Below are 20,320 nucleotides of genomic sequence, written 5' to 3' on the forward strand. Positions count from 1 at the left end.
GTGGCCTGGCCTGGTGGTGTTTCCTCTTGGGAGTTCTCGTTTTCCTATCATATCATCCTATCCTGCCTATCCTTTGCTTTGCTTGCCCCCCTGTGGCCCTGTCCCACACATTATTTGTCTGTGGATGGGAGGTGTTGTACTGTTGTACATACATCCAATCCATCCAATCCTCCTATACGGATAGTTGCTCCTATCCCAAGTTGGTATTGGTGCTTACTCCCGGGCCTCGTTCGCTCTTGCTGCTGCTCCACAAACCCCGTCCTTCTGTCTTACTTACGCACGCCTTCGCATCCTTTCCTTCGTGCGCGGTTCTGCGTGGGTTGTCCACTTTCTCTCACTTCTTTCTTTCTTTCCATCTGGCATCTTTTCAGCTGCTGGCTGTTCTCTTGACGGTGTCAATATTTCTGTCTCTAACCGGGGCCGGCATCAACGAAGACGGAAACGACAAATAGTGATGCGTACATCGATAACTACGAGGCGCCTTTCCTGAAGAAGCGACAATTCCCACGAGAGGCTCTGAGACTCGGAACCGATCAGGAAGGAAAGTCCTGGAGAAGAAGAAGTCGGTATATCATGCGAATAAGTGCGGTCAAGAGCTGGCTGCTAGCCGCACTCTCGTTGGCGAGGCCCGCTGCTTCACAAGATCCTCAAGCTGGTGCAGCTAGGGGTGTGTTTACGTTTAATCCATATCGAGGCTTCATCGACCCCAGAACTACAAACCTACCTGGAAAACCCGCGGTAATTGCACCTCCGGCAGATGGCATCGAATTCCAATGGAACATTACGGACAACGCCGAACTCAACGTCATCACTCTATATCACACCCCGAAAGCGACAAAAGACGAAATTAAGACGATGTCGATGCCGCTGGCGAGTAGCCCTGGTGTGAAGGATGAAACGCCTGATGGGTCTGCTCGAACCGGAGGTAACCCCTTGTCGTCAAATATTCCGCGTGACTCTCTCGGTCTTACAGGTAAGTCATACAAAACCCACTGCAGGAGTCTCCAAGATCCAGTCTATCATTACGTGTGAACTGGGCAAGGTGGAAATTGGATATTGATGCTGATCCAAGGGGATGCATGAACAGTCACTCGAACGTCTGCAGCAGGAGGCACATTATCAATCGATTTTATGTATCAACTTGTTGAAAAATCCCCGTATGGTAATTATTTGTATTTTGAAGCTGCTTGGACGCGGAACGGGAGGAACGGCAGGAGTTACAGTCGCCTTTTCAAAGTATTTTCAACCGATGGCAGTCAATCGGCCGCACTAACGGCAGCATACAATGATACTTTGCTCCAGGAGGGAAATCAGGGACCGGCCTTGGCTGAAGAACAGGACAAGAAAGACCCGACAGGAACAACTGGGACAAGCAAACCAACTAAGGCATCTTCTACCGATTCAGGGCCGGCCTTAGCCACCTCTACCAACACCAGCGGCGAAATCAGCGCCACCGCAACGTCCACCAGCTCCAACAGCGACAAGAAAGGTCTCACCATTGGTGCCATCGTCGGAATCGCCATAGCCTGCGGTCTCATCGGCCTCGCCCTCATCGGCGGCATCGTTTTCTTCTGCCTTCGCCGACGCCAGAAGCAAAACGCTCTCGGCGGGGGTGCCAACCGCGGCGTGCCTTACGGAGGTTTCGCCAGCGGCGTCGGTCGAAACGGTGGCGACGAGCTCATGTCCGAGAAGGAAGCTAACGCGGGCGTGATCCACGATGTGACGAGCTCGCCTAACTCGCCTTACTCTGATGATGGAAACCACCAACAACACCTCATAGGAATGGGAGGTATCGGCGCTGGTACCAGCAGCAGGAATAGCGGTAGTGTCGTTATTCCTAGCACTGGTTCCGGCATTGCCCCTCATGCTGTTCTGCCTGGAGTAGATTCAAGATTAGACGGGGATGGAGGTAGCCCGGTTTCGAACACCCCGTCCCACCACATGCAACAGCACGATCATCAATCTGGAAAGTCGTATACCATGTACTCTGATCATCAGTCCGGTGGAGGAGGAGGGTCGCCGACTACTTTGCACAGCGGTGCTGGCGGCGCACCATCGCTCACACATGGGGGAGCAGGCACTGAAAGCAACCGGGGTAGTCTGATCAGCCAGCAGCAGCAGGGCAGGAGCTCGTTGACGCCGTATGCTCACTTGATTGAGGAGGGGATGACGGAGGAGCAGATCAGGACATTGGAGGAGGAGGAACGTCAGCTTGATGCGGCGATTGAACAGCATGTAGGAGGGCAGCGGGGGTCTAGGAACCTATGAACGAACGCCTTGGAAGGGAAAAGATGGAGAGAAATGGCGGCTCGAGGAGGGGGTTGATATGACGAATCTTTGACGGTTTTATTCTTCATTGTTTATCTTGAGAAGTTGCATATATCCAGATCAATGATGGGTGATGCTAAATACCTGATGCTGACGAATGATCAAAATCTTTGATCGGTAACTCGAGTGTTAAGATGCCCAGGAGTGACTCGAAGAATGGGAATGCAACAAGGAAACTGAGAAAACATACCGTATCGTATCATCAGAGCACGAACTGGTTTTTTTTCTTAACGATCTCCGTAAAACAAGACAATGGACGGGCAACATGCGTTCTGAACACAAGATCCCAGATTTCGAAATAAGTATTTTGTGTCTTGTTCAGACGACAATCTTGCTGGCACTGAAACTAGAAGATCATCAACGGCAGACTGATGTGCCTGAGTTCCCTTCGCTGACGCCATTCCCGAAGCCTAACCTGTAATGCACATGAAACCCGGAGATAACGATAAATGGCCATTAAACATCCCCAAAGTGCGAATCTTCTACATGTTCCTGGTGTGAATAGTTCTTTTTTGAAAACTCGCTCAACCTAAACCCCGCTCCTGACTCCCGCATCACTCTTTCCGGTTACTCTCTACCTCGAGAAGAACCTCCCAACCATGTTGCTCGCGATATTACCAGCAATGTTGCCCGAGCTGAACGCAGTTCCAGCAATGTTGGAAGCCTGGCTGAACTTGTCGCACCTCGAGAACGCAAGCGAGTTGGTAATGGTCAGAACCAACGCAATAGCTATATCACCCCCCATCAACAACTGATCAGCATGATGCCCATAGAAACATAAAACCCGCAGCAACAACAGCCCTAGTACGCCAGTTAGATGTGAGGAAGAGAGAGGAACATACCAACAAGAGGCAGCCAAATGAACTTCAAGCTAAACAGCGCCACAATAGCCAGCACCACCCACAGCAGCGGCTGCGCATAGATGGCCAGCCAAAAGAAGCGGCTATCGGTCGCGTTGATGATCTTGGTCCCCGGCTCGCTGCTCTCAAATACCCAGTGCGAGTCGCCCGAGTTAGGGTCGACCTCGTTCCACCAGCGCAGGCCCACGAGTCGGCGGCCGGCAATGTTCTTGAGGTAGTAAAAGTCGCCGGCGAGGAGGAGGATGGTGATGATGAAGATCATGACGCTGTTGTAGATGGACCGTGGTTAGCTACCCGTTTCGTTTGTATGTTCTCATAGTCGATGGTCGTGGCACTTCAGGGACTCTTGGGTTCGCGCTCCTCCTTCGTCTGTGATTGTGTGGATGGGCAAGGGGGGCAAGTTGAAGATCAGACGCGATGGGCGTTTAAGCGGGCAGACGGGGTTGCTCTTACAGATTGTCGGTAAATAAGAGGCCAAAGAGGTAGACGAGAAGACTAGCTGTTGTTCGCGATCGAGGTTGTTAGCAATCGTCTCTTGCAAGCAGATATCGTGTACTCCGTCCTCCGTCTTCTCTTTGTATTCTTCCATTCGTCGTTCCCCCGTAGACCAAATCTTCCTATCAATCCTGACCGTAACGGCGGGTTGCTTCTCGACACAGACCTCGAGCTGTCGACAAAAGGAGCTAGGGAGAGGAACCGAGTGCACCTACAAGATCGGAAGGCGAGGAACGTCAGGAGCGTAATGGGATGTGAGCTCAAGCGCCAGCTCAAAGAGCCGGGGGTCGGCGTTGCTTCCATCATCGGTAGATAAGGAGGTGACCTGGTTCGGGTTCGAAGGTCGTTCGTCACAGTGTTTGTCGTCGTGAGGTTGTTTGGAGAGAGATCGATAAAGCCGTTCACACGATGCGTAACTGCGCATGGAGGTCAGAACACCTAAGCTCCACGCTGACAGACCGTATCAAACAGGAGCTAGGGTGCAGTAACAGAACCAACTACAGTTGGTAGCGCTACGAAGTACTGGACACCCGGCTTTGTCTGCAAAATTACTGTAACAGGGATGTACCTTTTACCCGGACCCCTGACTTGTCTGTTAATGCACTATCGTTGCCGCGTTTCCACTACGACAGGACTGATGCCGTACTGTTCTTGCGTACAAGGACAAAGCTTCCTGGACTCGAACACTGAAGAATATGATGTCTTCTTCCATATAGCTGTTCATGAGCCTTCCAAGCTACTTCTATGGATGCCGATGAGGCTCTCCGCGAATAGCCTCCAAGCTGCATCGGGAAGTACGGAGGCCGGTTAAGTTTAGTGGATATAGCGCCCCAGCCGACAGCGGCCCGAAGCTACAGCTCCGCGCCGGTGCTACGTCACATGCCACAATTTGACTACCATTGAGCTCAACTCCCCCTTCTGTTGACATTCTCCCCTTTTCATGAGTAAACGGGCTGTGGTCACTAATTGAGATATCGTCGGCTCGATTATTTCACGCATTAACTTTTTTGAAAGTATTCTACATTGGAAAACCTGGTTGAGCCGGCACAACTCAAGAATCACCAAGTCGGGCAGTTCCGCTCGCAACAACATCCAGGCATACGACAGAGTCCACCCGTTAACTTGAACTAGATATCATGGCTACTTCTTCCGTCCTCCGTAGGGCGTTGCTATACGGTGTGGTCTATCTAAGAAAGAAAGCAAAAAGACTCTGTCACATACGGTCACTAACTCAGACGGTCTAGTTCCCGCGTCTTCCCAGAAGTTTATGACCAAGTCACTCTCCTTGGCTAGTGACAATATCACATATGATCTTGAGGACTCAGTGACTCCTGCAAACAAGCAGACCGCTCGCACACAACTGCGCGACCACCTGTCTTCACTTTCGAACAAGCCGGCTTCCATTGGAGAGCTTGCTGTACGCATCAATGCTGTTTCGACCCCCTATGCGCTTGATGATCTAACCACTCTCGCAAGCGCTCCGAACCTCGACGCCATTGTTATCCCAAAGGTCAACAGTGCTAGCGACTTGTCCTTCGTCACCGATGTCATCCGTCACGCAGCACCCCAGCGGCATGCTTCAGATCCCACGGCACACCCTCTCAAGTTGATTGCCCTGATCGAGTCAGCCAGAGCGGTGATGGATCTGCGCTCCATCTGTGCTGCGTCGCCGTATCTGAGTGGCCTAATTTTTGCTGCTGAGGACTTTGCCTTGGACCTCTCCATTACGCGAACACCAAGTTTGGCCGAGTTCCTGTACGCCAGAAGTGCCATTGTGACTGCAGCCAGAGCATATGATCTCCCAAGTGCCATTGATCTTGTCTGTACCTCGTACAAGGGCCCAGAGGGTGTAAAGCGGCTAGAAGAGGAGTCTCAGAATGGCAAAGAAATGGGCTTTAATGGAAAACGTGAGTTACCCATTCTGAAGTCCCTTTCCTCATGGCGACTGTACTTATGTAATGGGTATTCCTCACTAACACTTTGGCATAACAACAGAATGTATCCATCCTAGCCAGGTAGAAGTGGCCCAGAGATTGTTCGCCCCAGGAGAGGCCGAGGTTGAGTGGTATGTTCGTGTCCTTATTGGCGATGACAAGGCCTCTGCAGAGGGTCGAGGTGCTTGGACCTTGGATGGAAAGATGATTGATGCTCCTGTGGTTGGAAAGGCTCGGGCCGTAGTTGACAAGGCCGCAAAGTGTGGAATGGACATTGAAAGCATCAAGGCGAAGTGGAAGAATCAGAAGCCGGAATGATGGCTTCTACAGGGACGGGCCACATCTCAGAACCCGCTCGGATCATTCCACATCCTCGGTAGCCGGGCATCTTGATCCCCTATACCCTGCTCGTAATGGTCTAGTTCGAAATATTCAGGGTCCTGGACCTGGATATGTGCGGTGTGGGTTGGAAGTGGGTGCTGACCGTACCACGCGGTGTCCGGAAGAAGCATATCATTGCCATCGGGATATGAACCAAGGCCGAGCTGCTGCTGCTCCACACTTTCAGTCAGGTCAGGATTACAAGGCTGTAATTCATCCATTTTTTCATTGTTGGTGGGATTTTGCAAGGCTTCTTGCTCGATCCTGTTGATGTAATCTTCCATGCTCTCACGAGACGGTTCCTGTGTAGGAGCGTGCAAAGGCTGGGTTGAAAGGCATCCAGGAAATCCAGGAATATTATCAGCAGCAGGCCGCAAGGGGGTTAGCCGGTGAGAAGGCATCGCAGCCTGAATTCTGGAAGGAGGGAGGAGTTGCGTATAACGGCCGACCGCTTGCCGAGCAGAAGGCTCCTGGTATGTTTGCCAGCTTTCTTGGATAAGCAAGTTATTCGCTACTACAAATGGTTGAGAGATGAGCCTATCCTCCGCATTGCAAGTAGCCCAGGCTTGTGGTGGAGGCTGGGAATGTGGCCGCGGTGGTGGACCCATTGACCTTGCTGCTGTAGTATTGGGAAGAGGCTGCCGCTGCTCATCCACAGGCCTTTTGTTCATATCCGCCGACGTCATTGATTCTTCGGCCAGCATGGACACACGTTGTTTGAGGTTTCGGTTGTCATCCGCTGTCATAACTGCAGAATCTCTATACTGGGGTATTGGCCTTTTTGCGTGTTGGCGATTTTGAGCAGTTTCTGCATCAAAAGATGTTTGGACCTGAGCATCCTTGTATACTATTCGTTTCCGTGGATGATGCTCTACTCTCGAAGTTGGTCTGATTTTTAAATCCTCCAAAACCACATTAGGGCTCTGCATTTTCCGCTCTAGGAGGACATCCTTCCTAGCAGAACTCTGCAAGTTTCTCTGTGGTCTCTCCGATGTGGAATAGTCGGATGCTGGCGCCCTAGGGTTTGGATCTCTGTCACTTATTGACCATGTGAAGTACGTCGTGGATCTGCTGCTCGGATGGGTCGGTAGGATATCTCTTCGATCATCACGTCGTGATGAAATACTAGAGCCTGGCTGGTGGAAAGACGCGTGCGAAGGCTGTCTGGTGGAGGCGATGCTTCTACTAGGCTGGAGTGAAGTGGTAGGGGAATTATGTATTTGTTGCTGGCGGGCAACAGAAGGAACGTGTCTGGCCGCAATCTCATGGCGCGGTTCTCGACGAGTCCGGTGGCGTATTTTTTCAGCTTCGGCTCTTCCACTGTCGGCCCTCCGTGTGAAGAATGCAGACAACTCCTCCAGTTCCTTATCCTCCGCCTGTTGTTTTCGGCTTCTTAATCTCGGCTCCACAGCTCTTGGGTTATGGTCAAGGTGTCTCGGTAAAGTTTTGATCTCCCTCGCTTTGGAGCTTTGATGATGGGGAGGGCTGTGGTCGGCTCGATGGACATGATTGTTTGACCGTTGCTGTGACTGAACAATATCAGTATATCAACATAACTAACGATCATACAGTCACCCACCACATGTTGATATTCACCCTGCTTGGGTATTTGAACACCTTCTAAAGACCGATTGCTGTCCTCGCGGCAATGTTCTTTAGTCTTCGTCCATCTCTTGTTTCGGTCTACCTCTGGCTTGTATTCGTATTTGTCAGGTCTCGTTTTGTGTCGAGATCTCTTTTCAAAGCGAAGAGCAACTGGGCTATGGGCTTCTCTTGGGTGCGCTGGCTCAGGCGACTCTGACCGTGTTCTCTTTTTCTTTTGACTAGCCTGCTTGACCATGTGCACTCGCGGCGAGATCTTTTCAGGTCTGTCCTCTGCAATCGGTTCTGGGGGACGGGCGCGAGTTGCTTGTGACCGCTGCAGCCATGACTGGACATAATCTGTCTTTCCAGGTTGGCTAGCGGGCACATCGAATTCGTCTTGATGGCGATGGCCTTCTTTGCTTCGCATCCTAGCAGACGTGTGGTGGTAATGATCGCTTCTCCCTTCGTGTCGATGACGAGCATGGTCCGATGTTCGACGTGATTCGTGTGGGTACTCGTCTCGGTCATGGTATCGGAAATCCATATGGCAGGTCGAGATTAACAAGAAAAGACGCCTGAAAGGCTTTAGCGATGGTGAAATACGGCGGGTAGAGTCCTGGTGAGCAAATGAAAGAGTTTGGAGAGCTGTACTCGGGTGAACATGTCCTAACCCCGAAGACAGGAAAGGACGGCGAGCGCCATCCAGGCCAGTGAGCCAGACGTGTGGCCTCTGAAGGAAGTACCTTTCATTTACGACGCAACTACGATGGAGATGTCTCTCGGCAGAATCAATCCCTGTCCTTGCAATTTCAGATAGCTAATATGTAATGTTGTATTTCCTTACTGTTCAACTCTTTGTGACACTGGAGGATTGAAGCTCACACAAGCAAATTTCGGTCATGATTGTGTCACGAAAGCAATGTTTTCCAATGGAGTGCGTTCCTGACCAAGATTGTATGAGTAATTTGGAAGGTGCTCACCAGTCGAGGTGTACCTATGGATCTGGAGGAATGAGCATTTATCCATATCTAAAAGCGCACCAGCGGTCAGATGTTTTGTCGTCTCTGAGTCGAGCTTGAACCGTATTCCCCTGGACATTTTGACAAACTTCAGTCATCGCGATAACTTTGAGTTAAGAAGACAGTGAAGAAAAGAGTCCTCGACAAAGTGTGAAAGAGTGCAAAAGGGTCCGGTATCCGCGTACTCTGTTGAATCCAATCGCATACCGGCCCCCTTTGACAAGCTCCTTCCCACGATATGATGGATCCGGATACAGTTACTTCCTGCAGGTATAATTAGAACAATCCGTTTACTAAGTTCTTGAATCGATTTAAGTGGAAGTCGACGCAATTGAAGCCTGCAAGATCTTGATGTCATGCACAGCACAATGCTCGCCGCATCAACGGTGTTGACGTTGTTGGTGGAGACCGGCAGGGCATCTTGCGACTCCACGAGATGAATCATGCAGCTGTTCAGTTGAGGCAGATCAGCCAGTAGGAAATGAGACCGAAGTGGATCTCACAGCTGACAACCCCGGCTGGCAAGGGAAGAGAATCTTGGCTTTGCCCCAGACCTCCACCTCCAGATCTCACTGGCGCGTCCGTTGGTTGTTGATGTTGATGCTATTCCCACCGTACCACCGAGGTTCTCACGATTTCTTCATGATATAATAGTGCCAGTGTGGCCAGATTATACGGTCAAAGGGGTCAATCAAGGACTTCCGGTATCATAGTCGAATAGAAGTCACCATGACTCCAGGACTCTGCAGTGAGCAACCTGCAGGTTGACAGCCGAGGACCCATCGTTGAGGCGAGGTTGAGCTCTGGGAAAGTCGACTGGAAATCCTCAGAAGCCTCGAGGTGAAAGACGCGAAAACCCGATAGCTCGGCCGGGTGTCTTATAAAGGAGCCCTGGAGTATCTCACGATTCACGTATCACCCAGCTCGTCAAAACACATATCGACTTATGAGCACCTGTAAAGAGTCTGTGTGCAGGATCGGTGTACGGAGTTAGAGGAGATGAGCACTTCTTTTCTCACCGGCCCTGAAGATAGACATTACTTTACACCCTGCCACATGCCTCTAGCGTCGCCGTAGTTCAGATCATGGTGTCGACGAGGTAGACCAGACATTCTCCGACTACAACGTGTAGACAACCCCGAAGTTCCTTTGCGCAAAAGCGTCGAATCTCATCCCATTTCTCCTTTAGGCACACCCTGCAGGCGACGAAACCGCAGTCTGACTGTCTTCCATCTCACGAGTATCAGAAATCCAAAGGAAGAGGAACAGAAAGCCATGGCCTGTTGGTCAGTTTGCTATACTGGGTTCTGTTGAGCGATTGCGGTTTGGAAGACTTCATCCGGTGTTGTCAAGCGGTCTCGATGTACCAGCAAAGTACTCTATCTCCATCTTGCCTCTGTCCCCACCGTTCCTTTCTGCCAGACCGGCCATAAAACACATTATCAAACTTCAATCTCTTCATCTCCATCATCAGACCACAGGCTCGGAATCCCTTCGCCAGCTGATGCTACTGTTTGCCTTCATGAACAGTCACAGCCCCCAATCTCAGGGACTTCTGCGATACCCACATGTTGCGTCACAGGGAAATCTTGGCAGCAAATTGGCAGTCCAAAGTCCCATTTGCAAAACCCCCCGTTTGTGTGTTGAGGCTGAATACAGTTTAGCGGGGAAATCTGGAGACTTCAGGGATCAAACAAGGGCCGGGCCCCTTTGTTGGACAGTCAATCGTTATCGATAAGATTTCCCCCACTTTTCCGGTGGACCGCTGTCCGCAGAATCAGGCTGCCCTGGTGACGGGATAAGGCGCTTGACCCCTCGATTTTGTTGAGAGTGGAGACCTGCATGACCATAGCCGTAGAGGTGTCTGCCGTCTGCCATTGACGGTCAGCAAGATGGCTTCAAGAGCCGAGAGGAAAACAGGAGGCCGTTTAGAGGAAGCTGAGTCGGTCTAGACGGGTTTGAGCGTTAGAAAACTGCTTTATCTTTGTTCCATCCCAACTCGGTCAAACACGGGCGAGGCAGGCTTGCAAGGGCGCCATTCCCATTGAATCGAGGGGTGAGGGGCGGGGGCCAAAGATGACGAAATGTGACCACGATGGCTGCCAGGGACGCGCTGTTCCTACAGGAACCCATGCACATTGCAACACCGATGAAGGTACCCATCAACTCAAGAAGGGGCAAAAGAGGCAGAGAGGGCAAATGGTTGAGACCTGAAGGGCATGAAGAGCTTTTCGGAGCTACCTAACTCTGCGTCCCCTAGCTAGAATTACCATCTGGGTTTAACAAAGCAAGCCAGCAAGTAGCCGTAGTCGGCGCAGCCTGCCCCCCGAGCCCCCAGTCAAAAACACGGGCATGCTGCTGAAGTTGACGAATTCTCTGTTTGATGGCTGTTTGGGCGCCTAACCGCGTTACCAAAGGTCACCTACCATCGCCATGCTGGTCGAAACAGGTCCTTGACATCAAGAACCCCGTCTCAGAGGGCCTCTGTTGTGTTGGGACAGAATGGCGGAGGGAGCGTGTTCGCGCCATCTCAAAAACATGGGACAAACAAAGACGGAGGCCATCAAGGTGACGTTATCTTGCTTTTTCAAATAGGGAACAACTGGTAGTCTCAATAGGTAAATGGGACGACTGACGCAAATCCCTGCGGGCTGTGTACTGGAGAACTTTCCTTCGATCTGCTTGGTTCCTCCTGCAATATAAACGATGTGGATATCCCGCCAACCAGCGCACCCTTACCAAGCAATCGTCCCAATACTACCAGCCTTGACCGACCAGCAGATTTACCTTGCCCCGCTGTTTACGGGGCGTTGTTGGTTTTCTTTTTCTTCCCCTACTTATTTTTCAAGAAGAACACGGGTCTGATTCCAATCTTCTTCCTTTCTCACAACTTTCACCATCTTCATTCACCTATCTGTGCCTATCCAAGCTCAGATCTACCATTCGTAAGTCGCGACTCCCATCTCTACTTCTATCAAATCATCGCCACGAGCGCGAATCACAGACTGTTGTTCAAATCAATCGCTTCGACCTGACCTCGCCTCGTACCTTCCGTCTTGCGGTCACGGCTGCCTCAGCAGGAACCGCGCTTCATTGCAATGATGTCGTGCGGCAGCTGCGCTCGAGGCAGTAGAGGCCTCGCCCGGATGCATCTCATTTGCGCTCTTCTGCTTCCTTAGAAGCATCAAGCAGGATCACGACGTCTAACCATTCGCAGATCTTCAAACCAAACTTCATACCACATCAACTCAGCAAAAATGGCTAAGCTTTTCGTCGGGTATGTATTCCATGCGCTGTGTCTTTCCATGGCACATCTTCCACATGCCATCATAGCTAACAATTCGCAGCGGTCTGTCTTGGAACACGGATGATAACATGCTCCGTGCCAAGTTCGAGGAGTTCGGTGCTGTTGAGGAGGCTGTAAGTTCATTCACCATACCCGCACTACAGCACGTGCTTGCCGACTCCGCCATGCAAACCATTACTAGTCATAACACAAGTAAGGATGCCCATGTACTAATTAAACCTTTTCGCTTCACTCAGGTTGTCGTCAAGGACCGTGATACCGGTCGCAGCCGTGGCTTCGGCTTTGTCCGTTACGCCAACGATGCCGATGCCGAGAACGCCATCGCCAACATGGATGGCCAAGAGTAAGTCCCCATCCGGAACATGAACATTGTGCGGGCGCTGACACTCCAAACTAGGTTCGATGGCCGCAGAGTCCGCGTCGATAAGGCCTCTGACCGCGCCGGCGGTGGCGGTGGTGGTGGCTTCCGTCAGGGTGGCGGTGGCTACGGTGGTGGCCGCGGCGGTTACCAGGGTGGCGGCGGTAGCTACCAGGGCGGCGGTAGCTATGGCGGCCAGCAGTACGGTGGTGGCCAGGGCGGCTACGGCGGCCAGCAGTCTTACGGCCAGCGTAGCTATGGCCAGGCTCCCCAGCAGGGCTACCAGGGCGGCCAGCAGCAGGGTAAGCAAGACACTCAACCTTCAACAAAACCTAACGAGAACATGATACTGATGAGATAAAGGATATGCAGCTCCCTATGGCTCCGGCTACCCTGCCGACCCCTCCCAGCAGGGCCAGCAGTACCCTCCTCAGGGACAGTACTAAGCGGCGATTCGCGCCAAACCTCGTGCTAGCTTAAGATGGGAGAGTGCAGCGACCTGAACCAACAGGCGGCACATGACGCATCATTGCTGATCCTCAACTGTGGGTCAATGATTTAGAGCTTGTCTTCCACGGAAGCACATCTCGTGCGCCATCTCCCGACGGACCGAAACCGATACCCTACAGCATGTCTTCTCCAGATCAGAGAGCTGCTGAGCGACTTCTTGAACGCCGATACCGTCCGATTTTCATTTTCCTTTGGCATTGATTAATACCCCTTCTTCGTTCCCGACAAACGTGGGAACTAGTAATCTTGATTCCCATAGACGGCGAGGACGAAGCAAAAGAGCAAGCGGATGAAGATGGAGATGGAGGCTGAATTACCGGGTGGATAGGAACTTGTGTGGCTGGTAACGACGATATGACTTTGAATGATCTCGAAAGGCATGGGCATGAGCGAGGTATCGAAACAGAGCGATTTGCGGGCTAATAGAGCCAAATTTGCCAAAGAGTAGCGCGGGGAAAAGCTAGAGTGGTTGATGGAGGAGAAAGCATCTTCCCATATTTTTTCCTTTCAAAAAAGAGTTTGCGGACTTCCTTCCGGGGATCTCTTCACACTACTTCCTTCTATGATGTCTTCTCGGTTTCCTCCTGCTCATCTACGCTGCCAGCTCTTCTGAATCGGTGGTGGTCTTCGTTGTCGTGTGTTGGTCCGTTTACCTTGACAACCCCGGTCGCGGTATGAATCTCATCGGTCGCGTCGGCCTTTCCCTCACTCTTATACCTCGCGGCCACCGCCCTCACCCGGTTCGACAGGTCCTTCACATGCTCGTCGCCGCTCTCGGGACTCAGCTCATCCAACGCCTTCTCTAACCCCCACAGATAATCCCGGTTCAGACCGCTCGGCCCTTTGCTCCGATAGATGTGTTCGGCAAGCTCCTGCGGATCTTGCGGCCCCGTAAACTGGGCGTTGTCAGGCGTGCCGATATAAACTAAGGTTTGGATGGGACCCTTGTGCTCTGCTGGTGGCAGCAGCGCAGGGTCTACGTCGGAGGCCGGGTGGAACGGGGTCCAGTGAATCGTGTACCCGTTGATCTCCCGGATGTCGAGGTACTCTTTCACTTCGGCAACGCGGTCGGCCTTGATTCGGTAGGCCACGCCCCAGACCTTGGCGGGTGCCGAGTCGTGGTGATCGGCGAGCGAGGCCCAGTAAGAGCGCTCGATCAGTGTAACGACGCGGCCCGGTGCGGAGGGTGTGCCGCGGTGGTCTTCACTGTAAGAAGGAGAGAAGGAGAGGGAATGGTTAGCGGTCTGATGGACACGTTCGGGCGAGATTAGAATAGGGCATGTGAAGAAGCGAAGACGGAAAGGTTAAAGGTGAGGATTGTGTGTGTAGGTATGTGCTCTGGGATGTGTCTATCACTCGAGGAGGGGAGATGAATTCTCAACATCACGACAGGAGGTTGGTCTCGGGTGTTCGGGTGGTTATGAAAGTATTTACCTGGCCTATACATAGTTAGCGTACGAAGTTAATGTGACAAAGAGCAGAAGTCACTCATAGTCACCGAGAGAAACCTTGAACTAGAACACAGAGGCCAAAGACGTACCTGCCAAAACCGGCGTACGTAACCTTCTACCCATCCAGGAATCCTTCTATCTACACCATATTTGACACTCGGTTAGTCTCCATCTACCTTGGACGCCAGCACAACGCTGCTCTGGGGTGTCACATGAGATTGATCTGAACTGAGGTTGCGGTATGGGGACCGGGCAAGGGGGAAGTATGTACCAAAATGTGGAGGCGGCTTCCAGATCAAACTCCTGTAAGACTCGGTTAGTTACCGTGACTAGAAAGAGACCCCAAGAGTCTCAAGGCGGTATGATCGGTGAGGCGGGTTTACCCATAGCCAAATATCCAGAACTCATCTTGCTTGCTTGGAGGTTCTTGGGCCGACATTTTTGCTTCTCCTGGAGGAAAGTTCTTGGGCGAGTGGGATCTACGAGCAACGGAGACAAACAGCTTTTGACCGAGCTCTTAAGAAGTTTCTGTTATCAAACTCTCTGGTGCCTACACGTGGTCGTTCATGAAGATCAAGTCTAAGTGAAGGGAAGCGTCGGAGTTGTGTGTTTCGGAGACGGAATAAAACCAATATCAAGGGTTAGGGGAATAGCTGTGTCACAGAGCTATCATCAAAGTAAGCCGCAAGATAGCATTGGCGGCATTCGGCACCCAAATCTCCGCATATAAAGCTCTTGCACTAACAAGCTGATCTACTATGCGATAGCTACCGATAACTGTATCTGGAGAAGGATCCTCCATCTCAATCGGGTCCTCTCTGTTTCATATTTCATTCACGAGCCAGCGATAAATCTAGTGACGTTTGACGAATACCTTTCCGTCTTCCGTCTTCTCAAATGACACCGGCTCGCGCGGCAGACGCTGATGTCGTTTTCTCCCTTGAGACCCTCATTGAGTGGTTTCCGTTCGAACCAAAGGCACGGAAAGTTATTCTGTGTCTTGATCGGCAGGCACCCGCTTCACGAAACGTGAGGTTCGGAAGTTGCACGGCTCCAAACACCTCAACACCTGTCAGCAACAATCCTCCGGCCTGAACTCGCGGTTCCGTTCGGTATAGCACCGCCCTGCTGCGCTCCCATCGGACTCCTCGCGCATGTGGACCTATGGTAACTCTGGATGGACCCAAGGGAGCGTTTGGACCAGCATTATGTAAAACACAACAGAGAGTTGTGTTCTTGAAAGGTCACAGTGCCATGTTGCAAGCACCGCTTCATGGCCCATGGTGACATTGCTGTGCTACACAGATTCAGCTACAACTAGATTCTCAGGATTAAGTGTAGCATTCACCGCGCCATACGCATTCAGGAAGACTGGTCATCATACAACTGCTAGCGACACCCAAGAGAAAGACGCTCCAACGCCCAGCCGTCCAAGCCTTCCTCGATGTTACGAATACCAGTGCGGACCATACACGATACGGACGGATACACCGCACAACGAGCAAACTCCACAGAGGACCCTTAGCTAGCCCGATGAGGCACGATAGCGTTGAACCACGTTGGACGGGTCAACAGACCCATGTGGACTTGTGGAATGGGGCTAAATTGGAGGACTGGAGAAGGGGAAAGTTGAGCTCTCAGAAGCTCGTTCCTTTTCCCGACCGACAGATCCAGAGATCCTCCAGAACAAATCCGGGATCCTCCCGCTCTTCTCTCGGATTCTGACCATCGGACCCTGAATCGTGAAAGCCGTCTAGCGTAACCAGCATTGGGGTTGCGGTCTGGCGTTGCGGCTGAGGCGATTGGGCACGTAACTACCTAAATTACGGATTGCCTAGTACATCCCCATACTTCATACGTGGATAACGTAGGTGTCAAGGAAAATAAGGTAATCTGCTTTCTTGTAATCTGGGAACTGGGTCTGATCCAGCGACCGAACTACTCTGCCCATCACCGACTCCTTTACTCCTTTTTAAGTTCTTTGCCCTGCTACCAACACTACATAATCCTTGATACCCTCAACGGCCGGTGCCTCTCTTTCCCAGACGCTCGCTCCCTTTGCTGTCCTCCCGCCCTCGTGTTCCATACCCCAGCATCCCCCCGCCTTCACCTACGACAAACACATCCTGGACTTGTTTGCGACGGCGACCAACGATTTGTGTCGACAACTTCAAGCTCCCGTCTTGATTGACAGCAACCATGGCCTACAACAGATCTTATAACCCCGACGAGCTTCCCAGGTGTGTATGCCCTTTTTCCTGCGACATAAACCGCGTAAACGTCCCCCTACATTCTGCATGTCCCCTCGAGAAGGCCGGAGAGCCCCGCACCCGTCCGCCAAATCATACAGCACCTTCTTAGCCTGTATACGTGTAAGTTGATCGTCTGCTGACATTCTGCTCCCAAGATTCGCCGAGCCAGAACCAAGAGTGAGCAACCCATATCTCTATCCAGCTCCATCGCGACGAGTTCGATGGAGTCCAGCTGGGTCGCATACTAATATCCCCATCAACGGTTGACAGAAAGGAGGTACCTCGCCTGCTCCGCCTCAACAGGCTCCTCAAACAGCGCGATACGAGACCAAGCCACCACCTCCCCGCCCCGTCGAACATCGCAACACCGGTTTCGACCAGCGTCAGAACACCGCCTACGATCAACGCCAGAACAACTACGTAGAGCCCCAGCGTCAAAACACATATCACCAACCTCAAAACGCATACAACCAAAACCACTACGCTCCCGGCCCCTCAGCAGACCCGCACCGACTATCACCGAGAATGCAGCAAGGACCGCCACCAGACCGCTACGGTATGAGCCCGCCTCCCTCGGCGACCGGAGGCCGGCCCACTCATCATAACCTTCCTCCTGTCTCCTCGCGACCGCCCCCAAGCCCGACGACCCGAGATGGCGCCGACCCTACTCTTCTTCCCCTGTTCAGGGCCGTCGATAAGGATGGTGAGTTGTTCCGATACCATATGCACCCTTCCGTCGTATGTAATGGCCGCATTCTAACCGCAACTTGCGCCTCTTCTCCAGGTACCGGCCAGCTCTCCGAAAGAGAACTCTCCGCGGCACTCGTCAACGGCGACTGGACCGCCTTCGACCCGCACACCGTCCGGATGATGATCCGCATGTTCGACAGCGACCGCAGCGGCACGATCGGGTTCGAGGAGTTCTGCGGGCTCTGGTCCTTTTTGGCCTCGTGGCGGACGCTGTTCGACCGCTTCGACATGGACAAGTCGGGCAACATCAGCCTTGACGAGTTCAACAACGCGCTGGTGGCGTTCCGCTACCGGCTCAGCCCGCGCTTCGTCGAGCTTCTGTTCCGCACGTACGACAAGCGCGGCGACGGCGTCATGAGCTTCGACTTGTTTGTGCAGGCTTGCATCAGCCTGAAGCGCATGACGGATGTGTTCAAGAAGTACGACGATGATCGCGATGGATATATCACGCTGAGCTTTGAGGACTTCTTGACGGAAATCTTGCGCCAGCTGAAGTAAAAAGGGCAAGTTGGTCGGCTGTTTGGATGACGGTTCTCTAGCCTCTTTACTCTAATGCATTTGGTTAGGCCATTTTGTACCATGACTCCCCTCTGAGTTGATGTTTTGTTTCCGGCGCACTACCAGCCCTGTTGTTGATGAACGCGAAAAAAAAATCCATGTTGAAGGCTTACCTGACTGCTGGGGCAGCTCGAGCACATCACTGTTGTTGCATCGCTTTGTCATCCTCTGTTTTGAATTGGTTTTGCATAGCAGGAGAGGACATGATCACAGCCTGCTGCGCAGACAGCGTTGTGAAGCTCGATACCCTGCGATTCATGTTTATCTACAAAGTCGTCCGGCATCTTTTCAGCTTGCATCAATATCGCATAGTTCTACGGTTCATATCATTACCCCTTATCATGAAAATATTGTGTTGAATGTCCACCTCCAAAGCTCCTCTAAGCCTATGCGCCGTTTATCATGCTTTCCAAGCCCTCTTCGGCAGTAATACGATACACTTATTCCATTCTCCAGGTATGTCACGATGCCCAACTTAAGCTACAACACCTGACATAATGGGAGCTCGGAGTAACACCGAGCTGGAATACACAAAACCGTACCGGGTAAATTACCCGCGTAACAAACCTACAGTACTGCCGACGACATAGCTGCATGGGATGGCCCCGAGACCGATCCGAGCCAGACCCGAGAATGGACAGCAAATGGTGCAGAGGTGCAAGGATAGCTCTCTCACCATGCCCTTCATCGTCGTTGGCGACAAGGACAAGAGGTACCGTAACAGAGCACAATACCTGCCTGTCCCTTTTCTCGTTTACTAGTAGTATGTAACGCTCGTTACGTGGAAGCTAGAATTTTCCAGCGGAAATAGAAGACGGGCAGGATGTGACGAAAGTGGACAAGCAGACCGAACGGGAGCTACCTGGTAGCGCACTTCTTTAGCTTTGAATTTGATCGATGGACCGGAGGACCGGAGGTGAAAAGGTCGGCTGAGCTTTTTCAAGTAAGAAAGCCGCCACAGCAGAGGGACAAACTGCTGCAGGTAGAAAGAAGGCTTTGGAAGGGTGACTCAAAGTTTTGGCTGAGTCTTCTCCTTGTATGTATATCCACCCTACCCTGCGTTCTTCGGTGCCAGTTTTGTTGATGACGGTCACAGGAGTCAGATGACTCACAGAATGTCTTGGTTGCAGTTGAGTTTTAGGGTCATAAATGATGTTCGAGAAGCTTGCAAAGTAATGTCGCCATGTCGCCTTGGAAAGCTCCGGTTTTGCTAAATTTGGTCGCTCGCATAACCTTTCCCTCTCAAAGAGCTCTCTCTTCCGAATTTCGCAATCAAAAGAGCTCTTTGACAGAGCTAGCATCTGGATTTGAGGTCGTTGTTCGCAGGGTCAAGGTCAGGTACATGGACAGGCTGGTACCTACAGGAAAAGAAAGCAGGCGATAGAAATTTTATCGAAGACGCTTCCATGCATTGCGACTCTGCTTGCTGCAGTGTCATCCGACTAAGCGGGGCTGCGCGAAGCATGATGATGCAACGACAAAGTTTAGATGGGGCTGCCGGGCAGGCAAGGTTGACCGACCGTTAACGTAAGGTAGGGTACCTTATGTATGAGTATTGTGCGTACATAGCCGTACTGTACATGCTGCGGTAGGTTGATAGCGGGTTCCCACGCGGATATCCAACTGCCATGTTACTGTGCTACCGCTAAAAAGCTGTGCAGTAGCCGATCGAGACTGGAGGTTGTCAATATCCAAGATCCAAGGAGGGTCGGGTGTTCGACGACGGATACACTAAGGTAAGTAGTATACACTACACCAGGACTATCAGAAGGAAACTGCTGGAAAAGAGAGAAAAAAGTAAACTAACCTTTAACTTTTGAAGCCCGAGTTTCGTTTTATGCTGTGAAGTTGTTTTCAAGAGCCTGATTAGCTCGCGTGCATGCAATATACGTAATAAAGACTACTAAAGTTATACACCATTAAAACGTAACTAAATTTTGCCTACTCTATAACCATACTCAATTTGGTATAATTGAATAAGGTTGATATAAAAACTATTAAAGATTACTAAAAATTACTATATTATATAAAACTCTATTTTGTACTTTTGTAATAAGTATACAAAATTACGTAAGTAAGAATAAGCTATACCCTATGAAGTATAGCAAACTACTTATCACAGGTTGGCATTGGCTATATAGTGTGCATTCTAAGTTCTACTTTGCAAGCAGAACATTGTCCTATCTTTTGTAGGTTTAGCCGTCTGGGTATATGCATTCCAGCCTGTCATAGTATGTTCTGCTTAAACGGTGGGTTTGATTCCCGACCGTGGCAATTTTGAGAGCGATTTTAGAATACTCTTATGGCACTTAGTCGAGCGCAGCTCTTAAGAATGCAATGACAATTGAGAACTATGTATGCAAATTGAAGAGTACTGAAATGCCACGTATTGGCCCATTGAAAAATGTCCAACTTAGCGGAAATTTGCATTTTCAGATAGTGCTATATAAGCCGTCGTATTGCGATAAATCCTCCGCAACATTGTTGTCCTTGGAAATAGGGCTGGGGCCGGGGCCTTATCTTGAAGATTATT

General features: G+C 51.3%; 7 protein-coding genes across 7 annotated transcripts; 4 read left to right on the forward strand and 3 right to left on the reverse strand.

Annotated features, from left to right (window-relative positions):
* Positions 1–573: 573 nt before the first annotated feature.
* SMAC4_04286 (uncharacterized protein) lies at positions 574–2,449 on the forward strand (the record flags this gene model as incomplete). Its single annotated transcript, XM_024655641.2, has 2 exons — positions 574–973; positions 1,088–2,449. 2 exons carry the CDS (start codon positions 574–576, stop codon positions 2,266–2,268), a joined length of 1,581 nt encoding a protein of 526 aa, XP_024510917.1. The 3' UTR covers positions 2,269–2,449.
* A 174-nt stretch (positions 2,450–2,623) lies between these two features.
* On the reverse strand, positions 2,624–4,089 carry SMAC4_04285 (uncharacterized protein). Its single transcript, XM_003350933.3, has 4 exons — positions 3,899–4,089; positions 3,642–3,687; positions 3,171–3,454; positions 2,624–3,057 (listed from the first exon to the last, which is right to left on the reverse strand). Exons 1-4 carry the CDS (start codon positions 3,987–3,989, stop codon positions 2,903–2,905), a joined length of 576 nt encoding a protein of 191 aa, XP_003350981.2. The 5' UTR covers positions 3,990–4,089; the 3' UTR covers positions 2,624–2,902.
* Positions 4,090–4,546: 457 nt separating this feature from the next.
* SMAC4_04284 (uncharacterized protein) lies at positions 4,547–5,955 on the forward strand. The gene is made up of 3 exons (XM_024655640.2): positions 4,547–4,859; positions 4,928–5,590; positions 5,679–5,955. Exons 1-3 carry the CDS (start codon positions 4,820–4,822, stop codon positions 5,933–5,935), a joined length of 960 nt encoding a protein of 319 aa, XP_024510916.1. The 5' UTR covers positions 4,547–4,819; the 3' UTR covers positions 5,936–5,955.
* Positions 5,956–5,961: 6 nt separating this feature from the next.
* Positions 5,962–6,744, reverse strand: SMAC4_04283 (uncharacterized protein; the record flags this gene model as incomplete). Its single annotated transcript, XM_003350931.1, has 1 exon — positions 5,962–6,744. The coding sequence occupies one exon, from the start codon at positions 6,742–6,744 to the stop codon at positions 5,962–5,964; it is 783 nt and encodes a 260-aa protein (XP_003350979.1).
* A 4,571-nt stretch (positions 6,745–11,315) lies between these two features.
* SMAC4_04282 (uncharacterized protein) lies at positions 11,316–12,746 on the forward strand. The gene is made up of 6 exons (XM_003350930.2): positions 11,316–11,546; positions 11,819–11,878; positions 11,949–12,021; positions 12,145–12,251; positions 12,306–12,568; positions 12,630–12,746. The coding sequence occupies exons 2-6, from the start codon at positions 11,859–11,861 to the stop codon at positions 12,710–12,712; spliced, it is 546 nt and encodes a 181-aa protein (XP_003350978.2). The 5' UTR covers positions 11,316–11,546; positions 11,819–11,858; the 3' UTR covers positions 12,713–12,746.
* A 590-nt stretch (positions 12,747–13,336) lies between these two features.
* On the reverse strand, positions 13,337–14,808 carry SMAC4_04281 (uncharacterized protein; the record flags this gene model as incomplete). The annotated part of the gene is made up of 2 exons (XM_003350929.2): positions 14,611–14,808; positions 13,337–13,982 (listed from the first exon to the last, which is right to left on the reverse strand). Exons 1-2 carry the CDS (start codon positions 14,664–14,666, stop codon positions 13,337–13,339), a joined length of 702 nt encoding a protein of 233 aa, XP_003350977.1. The 5' UTR covers positions 14,667–14,808.
* Positions 14,809–15,881: 1,073 nt separating this feature from the next.
* On the forward strand, positions 15,882–19,164 carry SMAC4_04280 (uncharacterized protein). The gene is made up of 4 exons (XM_066090086.1): positions 15,882–16,467; positions 16,635–16,656; positions 16,750–17,182; positions 17,264–19,164. The coding sequence occupies exons 1-4, from the start codon at positions 16,427–16,429 to the stop codon at positions 17,725–17,727; spliced, it is 960 nt and encodes a 319-aa protein (XP_065945625.1). The 5' UTR covers positions 15,882–16,426; the 3' UTR covers positions 17,728–19,164.
* The last annotated feature ends 1,156 nt before the right edge of the window (positions 19,165–20,320 follow it).

This window comes from Sordaria macrospora, chromosome 1 (assembly GCF_033870435.1).
Source record: "Sordaria macrospora chromosome 1, complete sequence".
Taxonomy (NCBI): Eukaryota; Fungi; Ascomycota; class Sordariomycetes; order Sordariales; family Sordariaceae; genus Sordaria; species Sordaria macrospora.